The following is a 17,572-nucleotide window of genomic DNA, read 5'->3' as shown; positions in this document are numbered from 1 at the left end:
TATTAGTGCTTCGCGATCAATTCGTTTATTGGCTGACGGGAAGTATAATTTATTTGCCTTATCTTCTCCCGCGTATCTTTTTAACTGGATAATTTATATACTTTAACGTTCGATCGGAACGTATATTCACGTACACGTGCAAGTAAATCATAATTATTCATTAGTAATACAATCACGATTTGTTCTCATCGTCCTTATTTTTCTCTTTCGTATAATTAATGCGGCAATTGTTGTTAACGTAAATTAGACGCGAATATTATAAAATCGCTGCGTGTATAATGAGGATTGACAGGATTATAACATTGATAGGCGGAGAGTGGCAACATGGTTATACGCGGATGAGTCACAATTAGAGCTGTGCAGCGAGATAAAATTTTATCTCCGCGGCGTTTTCAAATTTGTTATCTGCGCACAGAAGCGCTTTATTTGCAGAGATTCATGCGTCGTAGCGATCACCCGAGAACAACTGACAATGAAATTTACGAATACGATACTTACGCAAAAACAATAATAATATATAATATAATAATATACGATGCATAATAATATATTATTACGCATCGTCTTGAAATTATATATACTTATAAAAGAAAGTTGCACGAAATACCAACTGGGGTTTGAAAGACCCCTATCTTATTTTAAGTGTTAATTATTGCCAAACCAACAAACAATTGATTAATTCGGCCGTCACTATATACGTAATGAAGATACTTGAAACTTCTTTTACAAAACGATCCTCCCTATTTATTTATTCTGCCAGTGGTTCAGTTTCAAACTTTATTTAGAGTTTTGGAGACCTCAATGTGTATACACCTTGGGTTAATGTTATTATATGTATTTCTTCAACTGATGATGTTGCGATACACGAAACACACCCATTCCGTCCTTCTTTTATAATTCTATTATATTTCATGTCTACAGAAGCAATCTTCGTAATTATGGTAAGATTTATTGCCTGTACTTTACATTTACACGATTTATTACAATCCCGCGCAAGACTCTTGACTTGTGCAAAAAAATCGTAATCTATATGTGTAAATTTCCAGCATTATCGCATCCTTAGCGGAAGTTACCGCAAATACAAAAATTTAGTCTTGATTTTCATTAGACTTTTATTTTCTATAATTATTTGATAATTACATAAGCAAAATATCGCAAAAGTTAAGCTAACACGAACGAATCATTTAATATTTGCCAATATATCACGTATCAAGTCTTAAGATGGAAAGTTTTATATGCGTCGTCGGAAAATTCTTTTTAAATTTACAAGAACATAATAATTATAACATATTTAATTTCTGTAAATAATAAAAAGAATATGCATATAATGTTTTATGCAATGAATGAAAATGATATGTGCATATTGCTGAAACATTTTACATATAGGCTTATATATATATATTGTAACTATAAGTTTTCTAATTTATGTAGAAAAAAAAGTTTTACTTAACAATTGAAATTGTTGACGTCAAAGAATTTATTAAACTTATAAGTGCATTGAAATTATAATTTCTTATTATTTATGTCATCTGTCTGAGAATATGCAACGATTATCACTCTTGATATTTAGATTAGAAAATAATTTTGAAAATAATCGTTCCAATGCATAGCGTACAACAGTACAAAGTGCGCTAACTATCGCAGTTGCATTCGTTTTGTCAAATGTGTATCAACGGGATCTAAATAACTTATACCATTATATTAGCCTGCAGTTCGAAAAATATAAATAAAACGAACATTAAGATGTTCACAGGGTTCCATATATTTTAGATAAAGTATATTTATTTGGTTTGTTGTCTCTTATCTTCTCAGCTTTTCTCTTCGTCCGACTAAAACTGTATAATGTACATTTTAAGGATAGATATGCGTTTCTAATATATCACTATTACATAATGTAGTTACAGATATTTCGTATGTTACTATTTTTAAATAATTCTATTGGGTCTTAAATTATTAATTTACCATAAAGTGTCAATTGTGTTAATACGTTAGTAAGCAAACTGCCCGCAGAATGACAACAGATTTGCTGAAATAATGGCAACAGATCCGATAATATCTATGTCTATAATGTTAAACTTGTGTCGGAGAACTTCTGTTGGCGAGACAAATGGCAGATTCTGCAGTTTCAATTTCTGCAATCAATTTACGATTATATTCTGTTAGCAGATTGATATCCTATTGAGAGATAATTTATGGTAGGCAGTTTCAAAATCTGTTCTCGACAAATCTTGGATTTCTATGTAAGAGTGTATTGTATAGCGAGACAAAAAATTTACAAGAGAAGCTATCTCTTGTCTGTTTTTTCTAACGAATACAAATCATGAAGATCAATTACAAGTATCTGTGTATAAAAGCGCACAATTTCTTTTTCGCGGCGAGTAAGTATATAATCATTAAATATATACGACGACATATCCTTTGTCTTACACGCAAATTATAAAATTTTAAATCTATATATATAAATATCTGACGTCTGTCCCGCGAACTACTCATTCGTTAGTGGGCCGAAGCGCGAAGCGCGGGCGAAAAATCTAGTTTCAAGTAGAATTTAAAACAAAAAAATTACTTTTACATTTAATATAAAAATCGGTACCACGAATATATAAATGTGTTAATTACGAAATACATGTTACTACAGTGTAATATATTTTAATACATTATATTATACTATTTAATTACTATTATCCTATTCTTTTTTTAATAATAAAACATTATTATTATAGGTGTTGCTGTTTCTTATCGATATATTCCAGTTTATGGAAAGCAAATTGGTGTTTCGCCATTAATTATAGGTACCATTGGCACATTTATTTCAATACTGAACTTAATTACGAACCTAGTATGGGGCTTTATTATAGACTATTCGCAATGGAGAAAATTCATCTTTATGATATTGATTATAGTATCAAGTTGCTCTTATGTTTCGATATACTTTTTACCGTCATTGTCGGGCCCAATGCTGTTGGATCAGCATTTTCAAAATATTTCATATGTATCTCTATCGAATTGCGATATGAAAAACGTAAGTTTCCATTTTCTTGCATTTATGAATATTCTTGATAAAGCGTTAATGTGAAACGTCTATATAATATCATTTTATAAAATATTAAATTATATAAACTTATAAATGTGTGTATGAATTTATATAATTTTATTGTACATATAATATGTATTTTAAATATAATTAAAACTTTCAGAAACATGCTAAACGTATAATTTGAATAAAAAATTTTGCTGAATAGTCCAAAAGTATAGTACAGGACATCCTCAATACCATCTAATTGTTAGTGCTTGTCAAAGGCGAATATGTTTAATTTTATTTTTAATTTGATTTTTATTCAAGCATGCATTAGCGATTGCATCGTGTAACGGTACGAAAGACACTACGTGCCGCTGGATATGTAACGATATGAATTTTTCCATGGAATTGTCTTTTTATCCAGACCAACAAAGAGCAATTATCTCACCAGATACTGCATGCTTGTTAAATGTCAATGAGACGTTGTTGAGCCAAAAAAATGCAACAAATAATTATTATTGCAAAGTTACTTGTAATAATTTCGAAGATCAGTGTGTATATACATCCAATACCTTTTGGAGTTTTGTCCTCTTGTGGTTTCTTGCCCAGACTAGTACCATGACTTGCTTGAGCATAGCCGATGCAATTTGTTTTCATATACTAGGTGTGTAACTTTATAAACAAAAATTTTTAGAGTTAATTGCCGAAATATAAAGTTTTAGCCGTATAAAATAAATTATTATAATAAATAGTTTTTTATATAGTAATACATTAATTGAGAGAGTTTATATAATAATATTATATACATTAATTAAATTTATACAATAGTATTATGCAAAGAGAGAATTACTACTTCTAAAATAAAGTTTGCTTTTCCAGGCCAAGGTAAACAGTCAAAATTTGGCAAACAGCGACTATGGACCGCAATAGGTTTCGGTGTTGGAGCATGTTTTTCCGGATATGTGATGGACTTATGGTCGCACGACGGAATTTATCAAAATTACACCCCAATTCTTATTTTCGTGCTCGTATTTACTTGTGCCAATTTGATCAGCTGTATAAAATTGGAGGTGAGAGATTGTGTTTTATGCATTACAAATTCAAAAATAAACTAAACCAATAAATGCATATAGTTTTCTTTTTATGTCCTCATGTTACCATAAATTTTTGTTACAGATGCCACTTAAAAAAGGATCGACAACCATATTGAAGGATGTGTTTATACTTTTAAAATCTAAATCTATTGTTATATTTTTGTGTTTTGTTGCATTTGCCGGTATCCTTCATAGCATCGAGATTAACTATTTGTTTTGGTAAACTTTCATCTCTATCGGAGTGGCAATATATGTGTATTAGTTTATCTGTCATTTTATAAAAGGAATTCAAATAAAATTAGTTATCAATGTACCTTGACTTACAGGTATTTAGAAGATCTCGCTATTGCGACTGGTTATATGAACAGAATTAAATTGATAGAAGGATTAATCCTAATAGCGGGGACATTCGGTGGCGAAATAGTAATTCTCTTTTTTTCTGGTATATTAGTAACTTTTTATAACAACTTGTAACTAAATAACTAAAACTATAACTAAAATCATTTTTTTCTAAAAAGATATTATATTGCATTATTCTGTTTAGGCAAAATAATAAAGAAGCTTGGATATAATTACACTATTATATTTTACTTTATATGCTACGCGATTCGGTGGGGATTAATATCTCTCGCTCCAATGCCATGGTGGATAATTCCGATAGAATTAATTATGAGCGGGCCATCGTATCCACTTTGCCTAGCAACAATATCGGCCTATGCGAACGTAGTAACACCTCCCGGTACATCAGCTACTGTTCAAGGACTTGTTCAAGGCATGCATGATAGTTTCGGTAAGATTACTTACACAGGTGCACTTATCGATGAGTATTTTGTCATAAAAATTACATACAAATATAAATATTTTTTGCAATTAATAGACGTTATTGCTAATAAAATGTTACAATATTTCTAGGGTTCGCAGTTGGTTGTTTTATAATAGGTGTCTCATATAAATCATTTGGCGGTACAATAACTATGAGAATATTTTCAGCATTTGCAGCATTTTCCGCATTAACATATTTTATTTTTCATGTTTTATATCTAAAACATAAAACGCCAGGTAAGAAATCAAATGACTTTAATAGCCGGATTGTGACAAATTTTTTCAGAATGTTATCGAAAAGTGTCAGATTTATTTTTTACTGTAGATTCACGCAATAATGTTGAATGGAAAAATCCGGATGATGCACGAAAAGATTGTGTAACGGCAGAAACATCTTTCTAATCTTTTTTGTATGTACATTAAAAAATATATAATGTTATAGTCTTTTGTAAATCACAATAAATTGCGATAATTTGTAACGTTTCTACAAAATACAATTTTATAACGATTATTATACACAACAGATTCTTAAAAAAACTGTAATTTCAACGCAATCTTGTAGTATTATATTATATCTTTCGCGAATATTACTACAAAAACATGTTGCAATAGCTCAAAACACATACGTGGTATAATATTAGGTTGATGCATATATGAAATGTTGAATTTCCGCTAATTGGAAATATTGGTTTCAGTTCTATTATTTCTATAACATAATCTCATATGTACAATTTAATCGCTTGTTATAGTTACGTTTATTATTCTAGTTATCATATTTATAAATGTTTTAAAAACGCGTTTTTTTGGTTATTTTATTTAAAGTTCAAAATAATTAGGCATGAATTCTAGTGAAATTCGTATAATTTTCTTATACAAAATTTTCTTACATGAATTCAAATTAAAGAATAATGCTACTGCGGCTATTCGTAATATTAACAGAGCTTTTAAATAAAATTCTGTTAATAAGAGAATAGTGTAGAGTTGACTTCAAAATCTTTCAAAAATAGCCATGATGGCTTCAGTTTTTCATTCAGACGATCGTATGGTACCGCGTTTGATATATCCGAGAAATTCGACCTTTTGCTGCAGAAAATGACGCTTTTTCCAATTGATCATCAATCCGGCTTGGCTAGTGGTCTTCAAAACAATTTCGAAATTTTCCAATCCGTTCACTCTCGTATTTGGACAATTAAATCATTCATATAAATTAAGATAACATTTTGTTTTACTAAATCTCTGAAAACTTCATTGACAAATCTCTGGAAGACTGACGGAGAATTACATATGCCAAATGGAACTCGAAAAAATTCAAAGAGCTTGAAGATGTTGATTAGTCATCAGGCATGCCAAATGACGTATATTTTATACAAGCATTCTTCATACGCATGAGAAAGAAGCCAAGACATCTATCAATTGTCGTCGTTCACTCTTCTCACTATCGCCGCCGCGCCGTGTCGTCGTCGCAATCGTCACCCGCAGGACAGTGTCAAAACCTCGCAACATATTCTCTCCGATATCTCGCAACACACGTCTTCCAAATCTATTCTATTCGATCTCGGCTGAGTCCCCAAAAATATGTAGTATGCAGTATTTATTAGTGTCACGTATATGATTATAACAAATGCGTCTCAAGCTTGAACAAGACTTGCAACTAATTCGCACGACAACCTCAGAACTTTTTTCTGCGCGCGGACGACTGTTTTTTTCGCGATCGTTATGTTTTGGCAATAAATACAGAAGGACACATATAAGATATCGCTCTGACTTGACAATTATTGGCCTTGATCTAAAGTTAAATATCCTACTAATTTATTAAAATTCTACATATAATTTTTGCAAAATCTGATATATATGTTTGAATAAACCAAATTTAATCTTGATTCTTACTACAATTTTATTTTCTATAATTATTTGATAATTTCACAAGCAAAATATCTCAAAAATTGAATTAATATGTAAATGGATCATTTAGTACTTAAAAAATTCATCATATATATAAAGATGGAAAACGTTATATAAGTCGCGTCGTCAGAAAAGTTTTTAAATTCACGAGAACATAGTAATTAATTGTAACACAATTTATTTTTGCAGATAATAATAGACGTATGCATATAATGGTTTATGCAAGGGTTTATGTAAAGACTGAATTATTTATGACAGTCATAATAACATAAATTTTATGTCGTTGAAAATAAATATTTTACGCAGCGCTTATCACACTCTGTATTTAAAAATATATTTTCAAAACAATTATTTCAAGCCGCAGCGCATATAATAACAGTACACGGTCGACAACAATTGTAGTTACATTCGTTTCGTCAAGTGTGTATTCATTCACAGGATCTAAATTTTGATACCTCAATAATTTTGGTATTGAATGTCAATAGTTCAAAAAATGTGAATCAAATAAACATTAAGGCATTTACAGCGCTCCATATTTCAGATAAAGTGTGTTCATCCTCTTATTATGTATTATTCATTTGGTTTACTTTTGTTTCTTATATTATCAGCTTTTCTCTTTGTCCGATCCAAATTGTATAATGTTTATTTTAGAAAAAAATATACGTTTATATATTACTATTACATAATGTAATAGTTACAAAAATATATATTAAAAGGCTCACAAGATTAAAAATAAATCACAGAAAAAGGGAGCATCGAGCTGCAACTAGATGGAAGTGTTGTAAAATTTTATATTAAGGAAACAAATTGACAAACGTTTCGGACTTTTATGGGCCCATCTTCAGTGTCAAATAACAATTAAATCCAAATTTCGAAATAGTTTACACGTTACATACTCTTACACTAAAATTAACGCAACTACAATTAACGCAACAACGTTGATTCCGAAGTGGACCATACTGTAACAATTGTGATTTAATCAAAATTAATTCAGCGGATTTGTAGAAGGAATAATAATCAAATATAAGAATACGTACAGCTGAGTTTGTTTCTTTCTGTTGAAAATTATTTCGCCGGATCGACATTTTCGTGCTGATGTGTAAAGTTAAAAATGAGAAGAAGAGGGAGAGGGAGAGGGAAAGGGAGAAGGAGAGGGAGAGAGAGAGGGAGAGAGAGACTATTTGTGTGTCTTATTACATATGTCCTCCGGGGCGAAGCCCGGGTAACCAGCTATATATATCTTAGTTATCAATTCGCTGTAAAGTGTTAATTCCCAAGGAACGTATATGCCAATGCGCCTCGCATTATATGCGCATTTAATGCTACTATTATGGAAGAGCATACCAAAAAGTGCACCTACGCTCATTGATCGAAGAGCCCAATCGGACAACTAGTGAACTCCGTATACTATATTAGAATTTTTCTTCGTGTCGAGCTTTTAAGCATTGCTGTGAGGATATTCCAGTACAGGTATTACAGAAGAAAAAAATATTCTTATTTAGAGAATATCTTTATTTTTGACATGATAAATGTCATTTATTTAAAATTCAATTTATATAAAATTTAAAAACTTAAATAAAATGTTTTATAATGAATCAGAAATTATTACTCTTTTAAATATTTTATAAAACCTGTCATTTATAAATTGAATGCTCAATTCGCATTAATTATACGCATTTGAATGCGCGCATTTTGAACACACAATTAATGTGGTTTTGAAACCAATGCAATTGTACGCGCATTAAAAGCAATGTTGTACGCGCATTGGCGCTCTTTGGGAATTGTTACTATTGTTAGCACGTTCCTGATAAACAAACTGTTCGCAATATAACAACAGAATTAGCTTAAACATATTACAACCAGTTTTGTAATATCTGTGTCTATATAAATACGTATTTTGGCGAAAGACACTGCTGGCAAGAGAAACGGCAGATTTTTCAATCAATTTGCTATTATATTTTGTCATATTTCTGCCGACATTCTATCGACATTTGTAGCAAGCAATTTCAAAATCTGTTCTCGATAGATTTGTCTACCTGAAATTTCTATATAAGAGTGCAAAGTAGCGAGACATAAATTTGACGAAGAGATATCACAATTTATTTTTTCTCACAAATATAAATCATGAAGATCAATTACAGGCATCTTTGTATAAAGGCGCATTACTTCTTTTTCATGGCGAGTAAGTATAAATCATTAAATACATATAATTATATCTTTTTTCTTACACGCACAGATTATAAAATTTTAAATTTAAAGTAAAATTTAAAACAAAAAAATTATTTTTATATTTAATATACAAATCTGTACCATGGAACATATAAACGTTAATTAAGAAATACAATGCATTTTAAATACATTACATTATATGTATACTTAATAATAACATTATATTATTGTAGGTGGTGGTGTATCTGTTCCATATATTCCAGTTTATGGAAAGCAAATTGGTGTTTCGCCATTAGTTATAGGTACCATCGGCACATTTTTTTCAATACTGCATCTGATAACGAAACCAGTATGTGGCTTTATCATAGACTATTCGCAATGGAGAAAATTCATCTTTATAGCATTGAACGCGCTATCAAGTTGCTCTTATGTTTCGATATTCTTTTTACCGTCATTGCCGAACCCAATGTTGCTGGATCAGCATTTTCAAAATATTTCTTATGCATCTCTATCGACTTGCGATATGGAAAATGTAAGTTTCCATTTTCTCGGATTTGTGAATTTCCTTAAATATGATAAAACGTTAATAGTGAAACGTCTATAATATTATTTTCTAAAATATTAGTTTATATATAAATTTAGAATATAAATAATTTATTGTATAATTTTATTGTGTGTGTGTGTATAATATATATTTTAAATATAATTTAAAACTTTCTGAAACAACGTATAATTTGAATAAAAATTTTTACTAAATATTCCAAAAGTATAAAAAAGCACTTCAATAAAATCTAATTGTTAGTGCTTGTCAAAGAAGAATATGTTTAATTTCATTTGTAATTTGACTTTTATTCAAGCATGCATTAGCGATTGCATCGTGTAACGGTACGAAAGACACTACGTGTCGCTGGATATGTAACGATATGAATTTTTCTATGGGATTGTCTTTTTACCCAGACCAAAAGAAAGCAATTATCTCACCAGATACTGCATGCTTATTAAATGTCAATGAGACGTCATTGAGCCAAAAAAATGTGACAAATAATTATAATTGCACCGTTACGTGTGCCAATTTCGAAGATCAGTGCAGTGTATATACATTTAGCACGTTTTGGAGTTTTGTCCTCTTGTGGTCTCTTGCCGAGACAACTTATTTTACTTCTATAAGCATAAGCGATGGAATTTGTTTTCATATACTAGGTATGTAACTTTATAAACATAAATTTTAGAGTTAAATTGCCGACATATAAAATTTTAGCCATATAAAATAAATTATTATAATAAATAATTTTAGTGTCTTATATAATAAATAATAATATTATTTAAAGTAGAATTACTATTTCTAAAATAAAGCTTGCCTTCCCAGGACAAGGTAAACAGTCAAAATTTGGCAAACAGCGACTATGGGCCACAATGGGTTACGGTGTTGCGGCATGTATATCCGGATATGTGGTCGACTTATGGCCGCAAAACGGAATTTATAAAAATTACACCCCAATGCTTATTCTCGCGCTCGTATTTACTTGTGCGAATTTGATCTGCTGTATAAAATTGGATGTAAGATTGCGTTTTATGCATTACAAATTCAGAAATAAACTAAAGTAATAATAGCACATAGTTTTCTATTTATGTCCTCATGTTGTCATAAATTTTTGTTACAGATGCCACTTGAAAAAGGATCGACAACCATATTGAAGGATGTGTTTATACTTTTAAAGTCTAAATCTATTGTTATATTTTTGTGTTTTGTCACATTTGCCGGTGTCCTTAGTGTCATCAAGCGTAACTATTTGTTTTGGTAAACTTTTATTCTCATCGCGGCGGCAATACTATACATATATACATGTATTCGTTTATCTGTCACTTCATAAAATGTAGGAATTGCAAGAATATTAGTTATCAATGTATAAACTTGACTTATAGGTATTTAGAAGATCTCGCTATTGGGACTGGTTATATGAACAAAATTAAATTGATAGAAGGATTAGTCGTAACAGCGGAGACTTTCGGTGGCGAAATAACATTTCTTTTTTTTTCTGGTAATACATTAGTAACTTTTTATTACAATTTGTAACTAAACAATAACTAAAACTGTAACTAAAATCAATTTTTTTCTAAGAAGATATTATATTGCATTATTTTGTCTAGGCAAAATAATAAAGAAGCTTGGATACGGTTACACCATTGTATTCTGTTTTGTGTGCTACGCGCTGCGGTTAGGATTAATATCTCTCGCTCCAATGCCATGGTGGATAATTCCGATAGAATTAATCATGCACGGGCCATCTTCTGCACTTTGCATAGCTGCAATATCGGCCTATGCGAACGTAGTAACACCTCCCGGTACGTCAGCCACTATTCAAGGACTTGTTCAAAGCGTGCATGATAGTTTCGGTAAGATTACTTACACAGATGCACTTATCGATGAGTATTTTGTCACAAAAATCACATACAAATATATGATATAAATATTTTTTGCAATTAATAAACGTTATTGCTAATAAAATGTTACAATATTCCTAGGGTTTGCAGTTGGTAGTTTTATAATAGGTGTTTTATATAAAACATTTGGCGGCACAATAACTATGAGAATATTTTCAGTATTTGCAGCACTTTCTGCGTTAACGTATTTTATTCTTTATATTTCATACATAAAGCATAAAACACCAGGTAAGGAACGAAATAATTTTAATAGCCAAATTGTGACAATTTTTTTTAGAATATTGTCAAAGAGCAGCAAGTTTCTTTTGTTGTAGATTCGCGCAACAATGTTGAATGGGAAACACCGGATGATGCACATAGACACTGTGTAGTAGCAAAAACATGACACAAATCTTCTTACTCTTCTTTATGTAATAAGAAAAATTATAATACGATATTTTTACGTAAATCACGATAAATCGCCATAATTAGTAATGTTTCTACATAATACAATTTTGCTACAAATATTATACAAAATAGATTTTTAGAAAAATTGTAATTAAATTACTATATTAAATTACTATTAAATGTAATTTATTTCGACCTTTTCATGGCAAATTTTGATCACTTTTCCACAGGTTTAGACGAATAAAAATGCTATAAGATAAGAATATAATTATATATTCAGCGATCCAAAAAAATTCATGTATAATTTATGTTACATTACACTTTTTAAGCCAAAATCAGCCCATCGTCCTTTAGTCTCGATTCTTATTATAATTTTTTTTTAATTATTGAATAATTTTATGTGCAAAATATCGCAAAAGTTAAGCTAACATAAACGAATCATTTAATATTTGCCAATTTATCAAGTATCAAGTCCTAAGATGGAAAGTTTTATATGCGTCGTTGAAAAATTATTTTTAAATTTACAAGAACATAATAATTATAACATATTGAAATTTTGTAGATAATAAAAATAATATGCATATGTTTTATGCAATGAATGAAAATGATATGTGCATATTGCTGAATCATTTTACATTGGCTCCTATGTGTGTATAACTATAAGTTTTTTAATTTATGTAGAAAAAAATGTTAATTTAATAATTGAAATTATTGACGTCAAAGAATTTATTAAGCTTATAAGTGCATTGAAATTATAATTTCTTATTATTTATGTCGCTTGTCTGATAATATGCAACGATTATCATTCTTGATGTTTAGATCAGAAAATAATTTTGAAAATAATCGTTCCAATGCATAGCGTACAACAGTACCAAGTGCGCTAACTATCGCAGTTGCATTTGTTTTGTCAAACGTGTATCAACGAGATCTAAATAACTTATACCAGTACTTTATATTAGTCTGCAGTTCAAAAAATATAAATAAAATGAACATTAAGATGTTCACAGGGTTCCATATTTTAGATAAAGTATATTTATTTGGTTTAGTTGTCTCTTATCTTCTCAGCTTTTCTGTTCGTCCGACTAAAAGTGTATAATGTACATTTTAAGGATAGATATGCGTTTCTAATATATCACTATTACATAATACGTATAGTTACAGATATTTCGTATGTTACTATTTTTAAATAATTCTATTGGATATTAAATTAGTAATTTACCACTGGAGGGAGTTTCGCCTCGGAGGTAATAAAAGACCGCCGCTGCGCCGCGAAAAAGCTCTCGTTCGCAGATCACCCGCCAAGTATATCTATACGATCGCTTATACACCGCTTAACACCGCCTTACGCGTAGAGATTTGCTCTCTCTTCGCTGTCGAAGTTCACCTGCTTAGAATCACCGCTCTTGCAAACCGTTTAAACGCTACTTGCAATCCACTCTCGACACCGAATTAGCTTGCGCAGCTAACTTCCCTGCTTTTCGCGCGGTGATAGATTCATTGCGCGCTAATCACTCCCGGCTTATTCCTTTGCTGTAAGAAAAACGAACTTGTAAATAATTGTACATACTCGACTTTAAATATATTTTGCTTTATTTTCGTGCATTTCTGAACTTGCTGCTTTTTGTGGTCGTTCTGTGTCACCTCGCGCTACCGCGTGCTCTCGAACACTATCTGTTTTTTCTAACAAATACAAATCATGAAGATCAATTACAAGTATCTGTGTATAAAAACGCACTATTTCTTTTTCGCGGCGAGTAAGTGGAATCATTAAATATATACGACGATATCCTTTGTCTTTACACGCCGATTATAAAATTTTAAATTGATATATATAAGTATACCTGACGTCTGTCTGTCTGTCTGTCCAGCGAACTACTCATTCGTTAGTGGACCGAAGCGCAAAGCGCGGGTGAAAAATCTAGTTTCAAGTAGAATTTAAAACAAAAAAATTACTTTCACATTTAATATAAAAATCGGTACCGCAAATATATAAATGTATTAATTACGAAATACATGTTACTACAGTGTAATATATTTTAATAGATTATAATATACTATTTATATAATTACTATTATCCTATTTAATAATAAAACATTATATTATTTCAGGTACTGGTGTTTCTTATCCATATATTCCAGTTTATGGAAAGCAAATTGGTGTTTCGCCATTAGTTATAGGTACCATTGGCACATTTTTTTCAATACTGCACCTGATAACAAAACTAGTATGTGGCTTTATCATAGACTATTCGCAATGGAGAAAATTCATCTTTATAATATTGATCATGCTACAAAGTGGCTCAGAAGTCTCGATATTTTTTTTACCGTCATTGCCGGGCCCAATCCTGCTGGATCAGCATTTTCAAAATATTTCTTATGTATCTCTATCGAATTGCGATATGGAACACGTAAGTTATAAACTTATAAATGTGTGTATTAATTCATATAATTTTATTGTATATATAATATATATTTTAAATATAATTAAAACTTTCTCAGAAACATGCTAAACGTATAATTTGAATAAAAAATTTTGCTGAATAGTCCAAAAGTATAATACAGAACATTGTCAATAAAATCTAATTGTTATTGCTCGTCAAAGGAGAAAATATGTTTAATTTTATTTTTAATTTGATTTTTATTCAAGCATGCATTAGCGATTGCATCGTGTAATGGTACGAAAGACACTACGTGCCGCTGGATATGTAACGATATGAATTTTTCCATGGAATTGTCTTTTTATCCAGACCAACAAAGAGCAATTATCTCAGCAGATACTGCATGCTTATTAAAAGTCAATGAGACGTTTTTAAGCCAAAAAAATGTAACAAATAATTATTGCAACGTTACTTGTAATAATTTCGAAGATCAATGTGTATATACATCTAACACCTTTTGGAGTTTTGTCCTCCTGTGGTCTCTTGGCGAGACTAGTTTCAGTACTTGCTTGAGCATAAGCGATGCAGTTTGTTTTCGTATACTAGGTGTGTAACTTTATAAACAAAAATTTTTGAGTTAATTGCCGAAATATAAAGTTTTAGCCGTATAAAATAAATTATTATAATAAATAGTTTTTTATATAGTAATATATTAATTAAGAGTTTATATAATAATATTATATACATTAATTAAATCTATACAATAATATTATGCAAAAAGAGAATTACTGTTTCTAAAATAAAGTTTGCTTTTCCAGGCCAAGGTAAACAGTCAAAATTTGGCAAACAGCGACTATGGGCCACAATAGGTTACGGCGTTGCAGCATGTTTATCCGGATATGTGGTGGACTTATGGTCGCACGACGGAATTTATCAAAATTACACCCCAATGCTTATTCTCGTGCTTGTAGTTCTTAGTGTCGATTTGATCTGCTGTATAAAATTAGAGGTGAAAGATTGTGTTTTATGCATTACAAATTCAAAAATAAACTAAACCAATAAATGCATATAGTTTTGTTTTTATGTCCTCATGTTACCATAAATTTTTGTTACAGATGCCATTTGAAAGAGGATCGACAACCATATTGAAGGATGTGTTTGTACTTTTAAAATCTAAATCTATTGTTATATTTTTGTGTTTTGTTGCATTTGCCGGTATCCTTCATACCGTCAAGCGTAACTATTTGTTTTGGTAAGCTTTCATCTCTATCGGAGCGGCAATATATGTGTATTAGTTTATCTGTCATTTTATAAAAGGAATTGAAATAAAATTAGTTATCAATGTAACTTGACTTATAGGTATTTAGAAGATCTCGCTATTGCGACTGGTTATATGAACAAAATTAAATTGATAGAAGGATTAAGTTTAATAGCGGAGACATCCGGCGAAATAGCATTTCTCTTTTTTTCTGGTATATTAGTAACTTCTTATATAACAAAACTAAAATCATTTTTTCTAAAAAGATATTATATTGCATTATTCTGTTTAGGCAAAATAATAAAGAAGCTTGGATACGGTTACACCATTGTATTCTGTTTTGTGTGCTACGCGCTACGGTTGGGATTAATATCTCTCGCTCCAATGCCATGGTGGATAATTCCGATAGAATTAATCATGCACGGGCCATCGTATCCACTTTGCCTAGCAACAATATCGGCCTATGCGAACGTAGTAACACCTCCCGGTACATCAGCTACTGTTCAAGGACTTGTTCAAGGCATGCATGATAGTTTCGGTAATATCACTTACCCAGGTGTACTCATCGATTAGTATTTTGTCACAAAAATTACATACAAATATATATGGAAGGGTAAAAACCACAGCGGTGTAAGTCAAATTTTCAAAAATATTTTACTTACACCACTGTGGTTTATACATATATATATTGCAATTAATAGACAGTATTGCTAATGAAATTTTGCAATATTCTTAGGGTTCGCAGTTGGTAGTTTTATAATAGGTGCCTCATATAAATCATTTGGCGGTACAATAACTATGAGAATATTTTCAGCATTTGCAGCACTTTCTGCGTTAACATATTTTATTCTTTATATTTCATACATAAAGCATAAAACACCAGGTAAGGAATTAAATAATTTTAATAGCCAAATTTTGACAATTTTTTTAAGAATATTGTCAAAGAGCAGCAGGTTTCTTTTGTTGTAGATTCGCGCAACAATGTTGAATGGGAAACACCGGATAATGCACATAGACACTGTGTAGTAGCGGAAACATGACATAAATCTTCTTACTCTTCTTTATATAATAAGATAAATTATAATACGATATTTTTATGTAAATCACGATAAATCGCCATAATTAGTAAGGTTTACTTTACTATTAAATGTAATTACGAAAAATTACTATTAAATGTAATTTATTTCGACCTTTTTATGGCGAATTTTGATCACTTTTCCACGGGTTTAGACAAATCAAAATGCTATACGATATAAATATAATTATATTCTGCGATCCAAAAAAATACTTGTATATATAATTTTCGTTACATTACACTTTTTAAGCCAAAATCGGCCCATTTTACCCATGATCGTCCTTTAGTCTCGATTTTTATTATAATTTCTTTTAATTATTTAATAAATTTATGAGCAAAATATCGCAAAAGTTAAGCTAACATGAACGAATCATTTAATATTTGCCAATATATCACGTATCAAGTCCTAAGATGGAAAGTTTTATATGCGTCGTCGGAAAATTCTCTTTAAATTTACAAGAACATAATAATTATAACATATTAAAATTTTGTAGATAATAAAAAGAATATGCATATAATGTTTTATGCAATGAATGCCGTAACAAGGTGTTGGTGTTCATATATTCTATATTTAAGTAAAAACGACAAATGACGTTTCGGACCTTTATAGGACCATCCTCGCATAACAATTAAGTCATTCGGTTAAAAAGTAAATATACGTTACAAAAAAATTAAATTAACGCAACAGTTGAATCGCCGAATTAGAAGTGGACCGTATTGTAAAATTTGTAATATAATTTTATCCTATCCTATATATATATATATATATATATATATATATATATATATATTATATAAACATCACCCAGTGAGCAAGAAACGTCAAGAAACATTTTAACTATATTGGATTAACGTACAACGTTGCTGCAATGTGGTTAAATGTTTCTTGATGTTTCTTGCTTACTGGGCAGTGACAAAGAAAAAAATACATCACTCGATAAGAGCTAATTTAAAATTATTATTTTGGTGCATGCCTTTTAAGTAATAGACTTTAAGTAACAGACTTTTTTAAGAACGTTTTCGTCT

General features: G+C 30.3%; 2 protein-coding genes across 13 annotated transcripts; both read left to right on the top strand.

The window, feature by feature from the left end:
* Positions 1 to 1,617: 1,617 nt before the first annotated feature.
* Positions 1,618 to 5,418, top strand: LOC143899892 (major facilitator superfamily domain-containing protein 6-like). 12 transcript variants are annotated; one of them, XM_077410656.1, is made up of 10 exons: positions 1,620 to 1,775; positions 2,724 to 2,792; positions 2,904 to 3,022; positions 3,344 to 3,683; positions 3,899 to 4,089; positions 4,196 to 4,332; positions 4,440 to 4,555; positions 4,658 to 4,903; positions 5,026 to 5,172; positions 5,243 to 5,418. In XM_077410656.1, exons 3-10 carry the CDS (start codon positions 2,957 to 2,959, stop codon positions 5,335 to 5,337), a joined length of 1,338 nt encoding a protein of 445 aa, XP_077266782.1. In that variant the 5' UTR covers positions 1,620 to 1,775; positions 2,724 to 2,792; positions 2,904 to 2,956; the 3' UTR covers positions 5,338 to 5,418. The 12 variants fall into 12 exon arrangements, with proteins under 12 accessions (XP_077266779.1, XP_077266782.1, XP_077266781.1 ...); XM_077410655.1 differs by having other exon boundaries at positions 2,859 to 3,022; XM_077410645.1 differs by adding an exon at positions 2,167 to 2,378 and having other exon boundaries at positions 2,724 to 3,022.
* A 2,619-nt stretch (positions 5,419 to 8,037) lies between these two features.
* Positions 8,038 to 16,637, top strand: LOC143899927 (uncharacterized). The gene is made up of 19 exons (XM_077410732.1): positions 8,038 to 8,307; positions 8,864 to 9,019; positions 9,240 to 9,538; positions 9,864 to 10,206; positions 10,373 to 10,563; positions 10,668 to 10,804; positions 10,930 to 11,045; positions 11,155 to 11,400; positions 11,530 to 11,676; positions 11,763 to 11,827; positions 13,523 to 13,589; positions 13,945 to 14,243; positions 14,483 to 14,819; positions 15,032 to 15,222; positions 15,329 to 15,465; positions 15,573 to 15,685; positions 15,764 to 16,009; positions 16,208 to 16,354; positions 16,441 to 16,637. The coding sequence occupies exons 2-19, from the start codon at positions 8,962 to 8,964 to the stop codon at positions 16,509 to 16,511; spliced, it is 3,210 nt and encodes a 1,069-aa protein (XP_077266858.1). The 5' UTR covers positions 8,038 to 8,307; positions 8,864 to 8,961; the 3' UTR covers positions 16,512 to 16,637.
* The last annotated feature ends 935 nt before the right edge of the window (positions 16,638 to 17,572 follow it).

This window comes from Temnothorax americanus, unplaced genomic scaffold (assembly GCF_048541705.1).
Source record: "Temnothorax americanus isolate GAGA-0224 unplaced genomic scaffold, ASM4854170v1 Scaffold29, whole genome shotgun sequence".
NCBI lineage: Eukaryota > Metazoa > Arthropoda > Insecta > Hymenoptera > Formicidae > Temnothorax > Temnothorax americanus.
The sequence above is the reverse complement of the archived record's forward strand: the minus strand, read 5'-3'. Positions and strand labels throughout refer to the sequence as shown.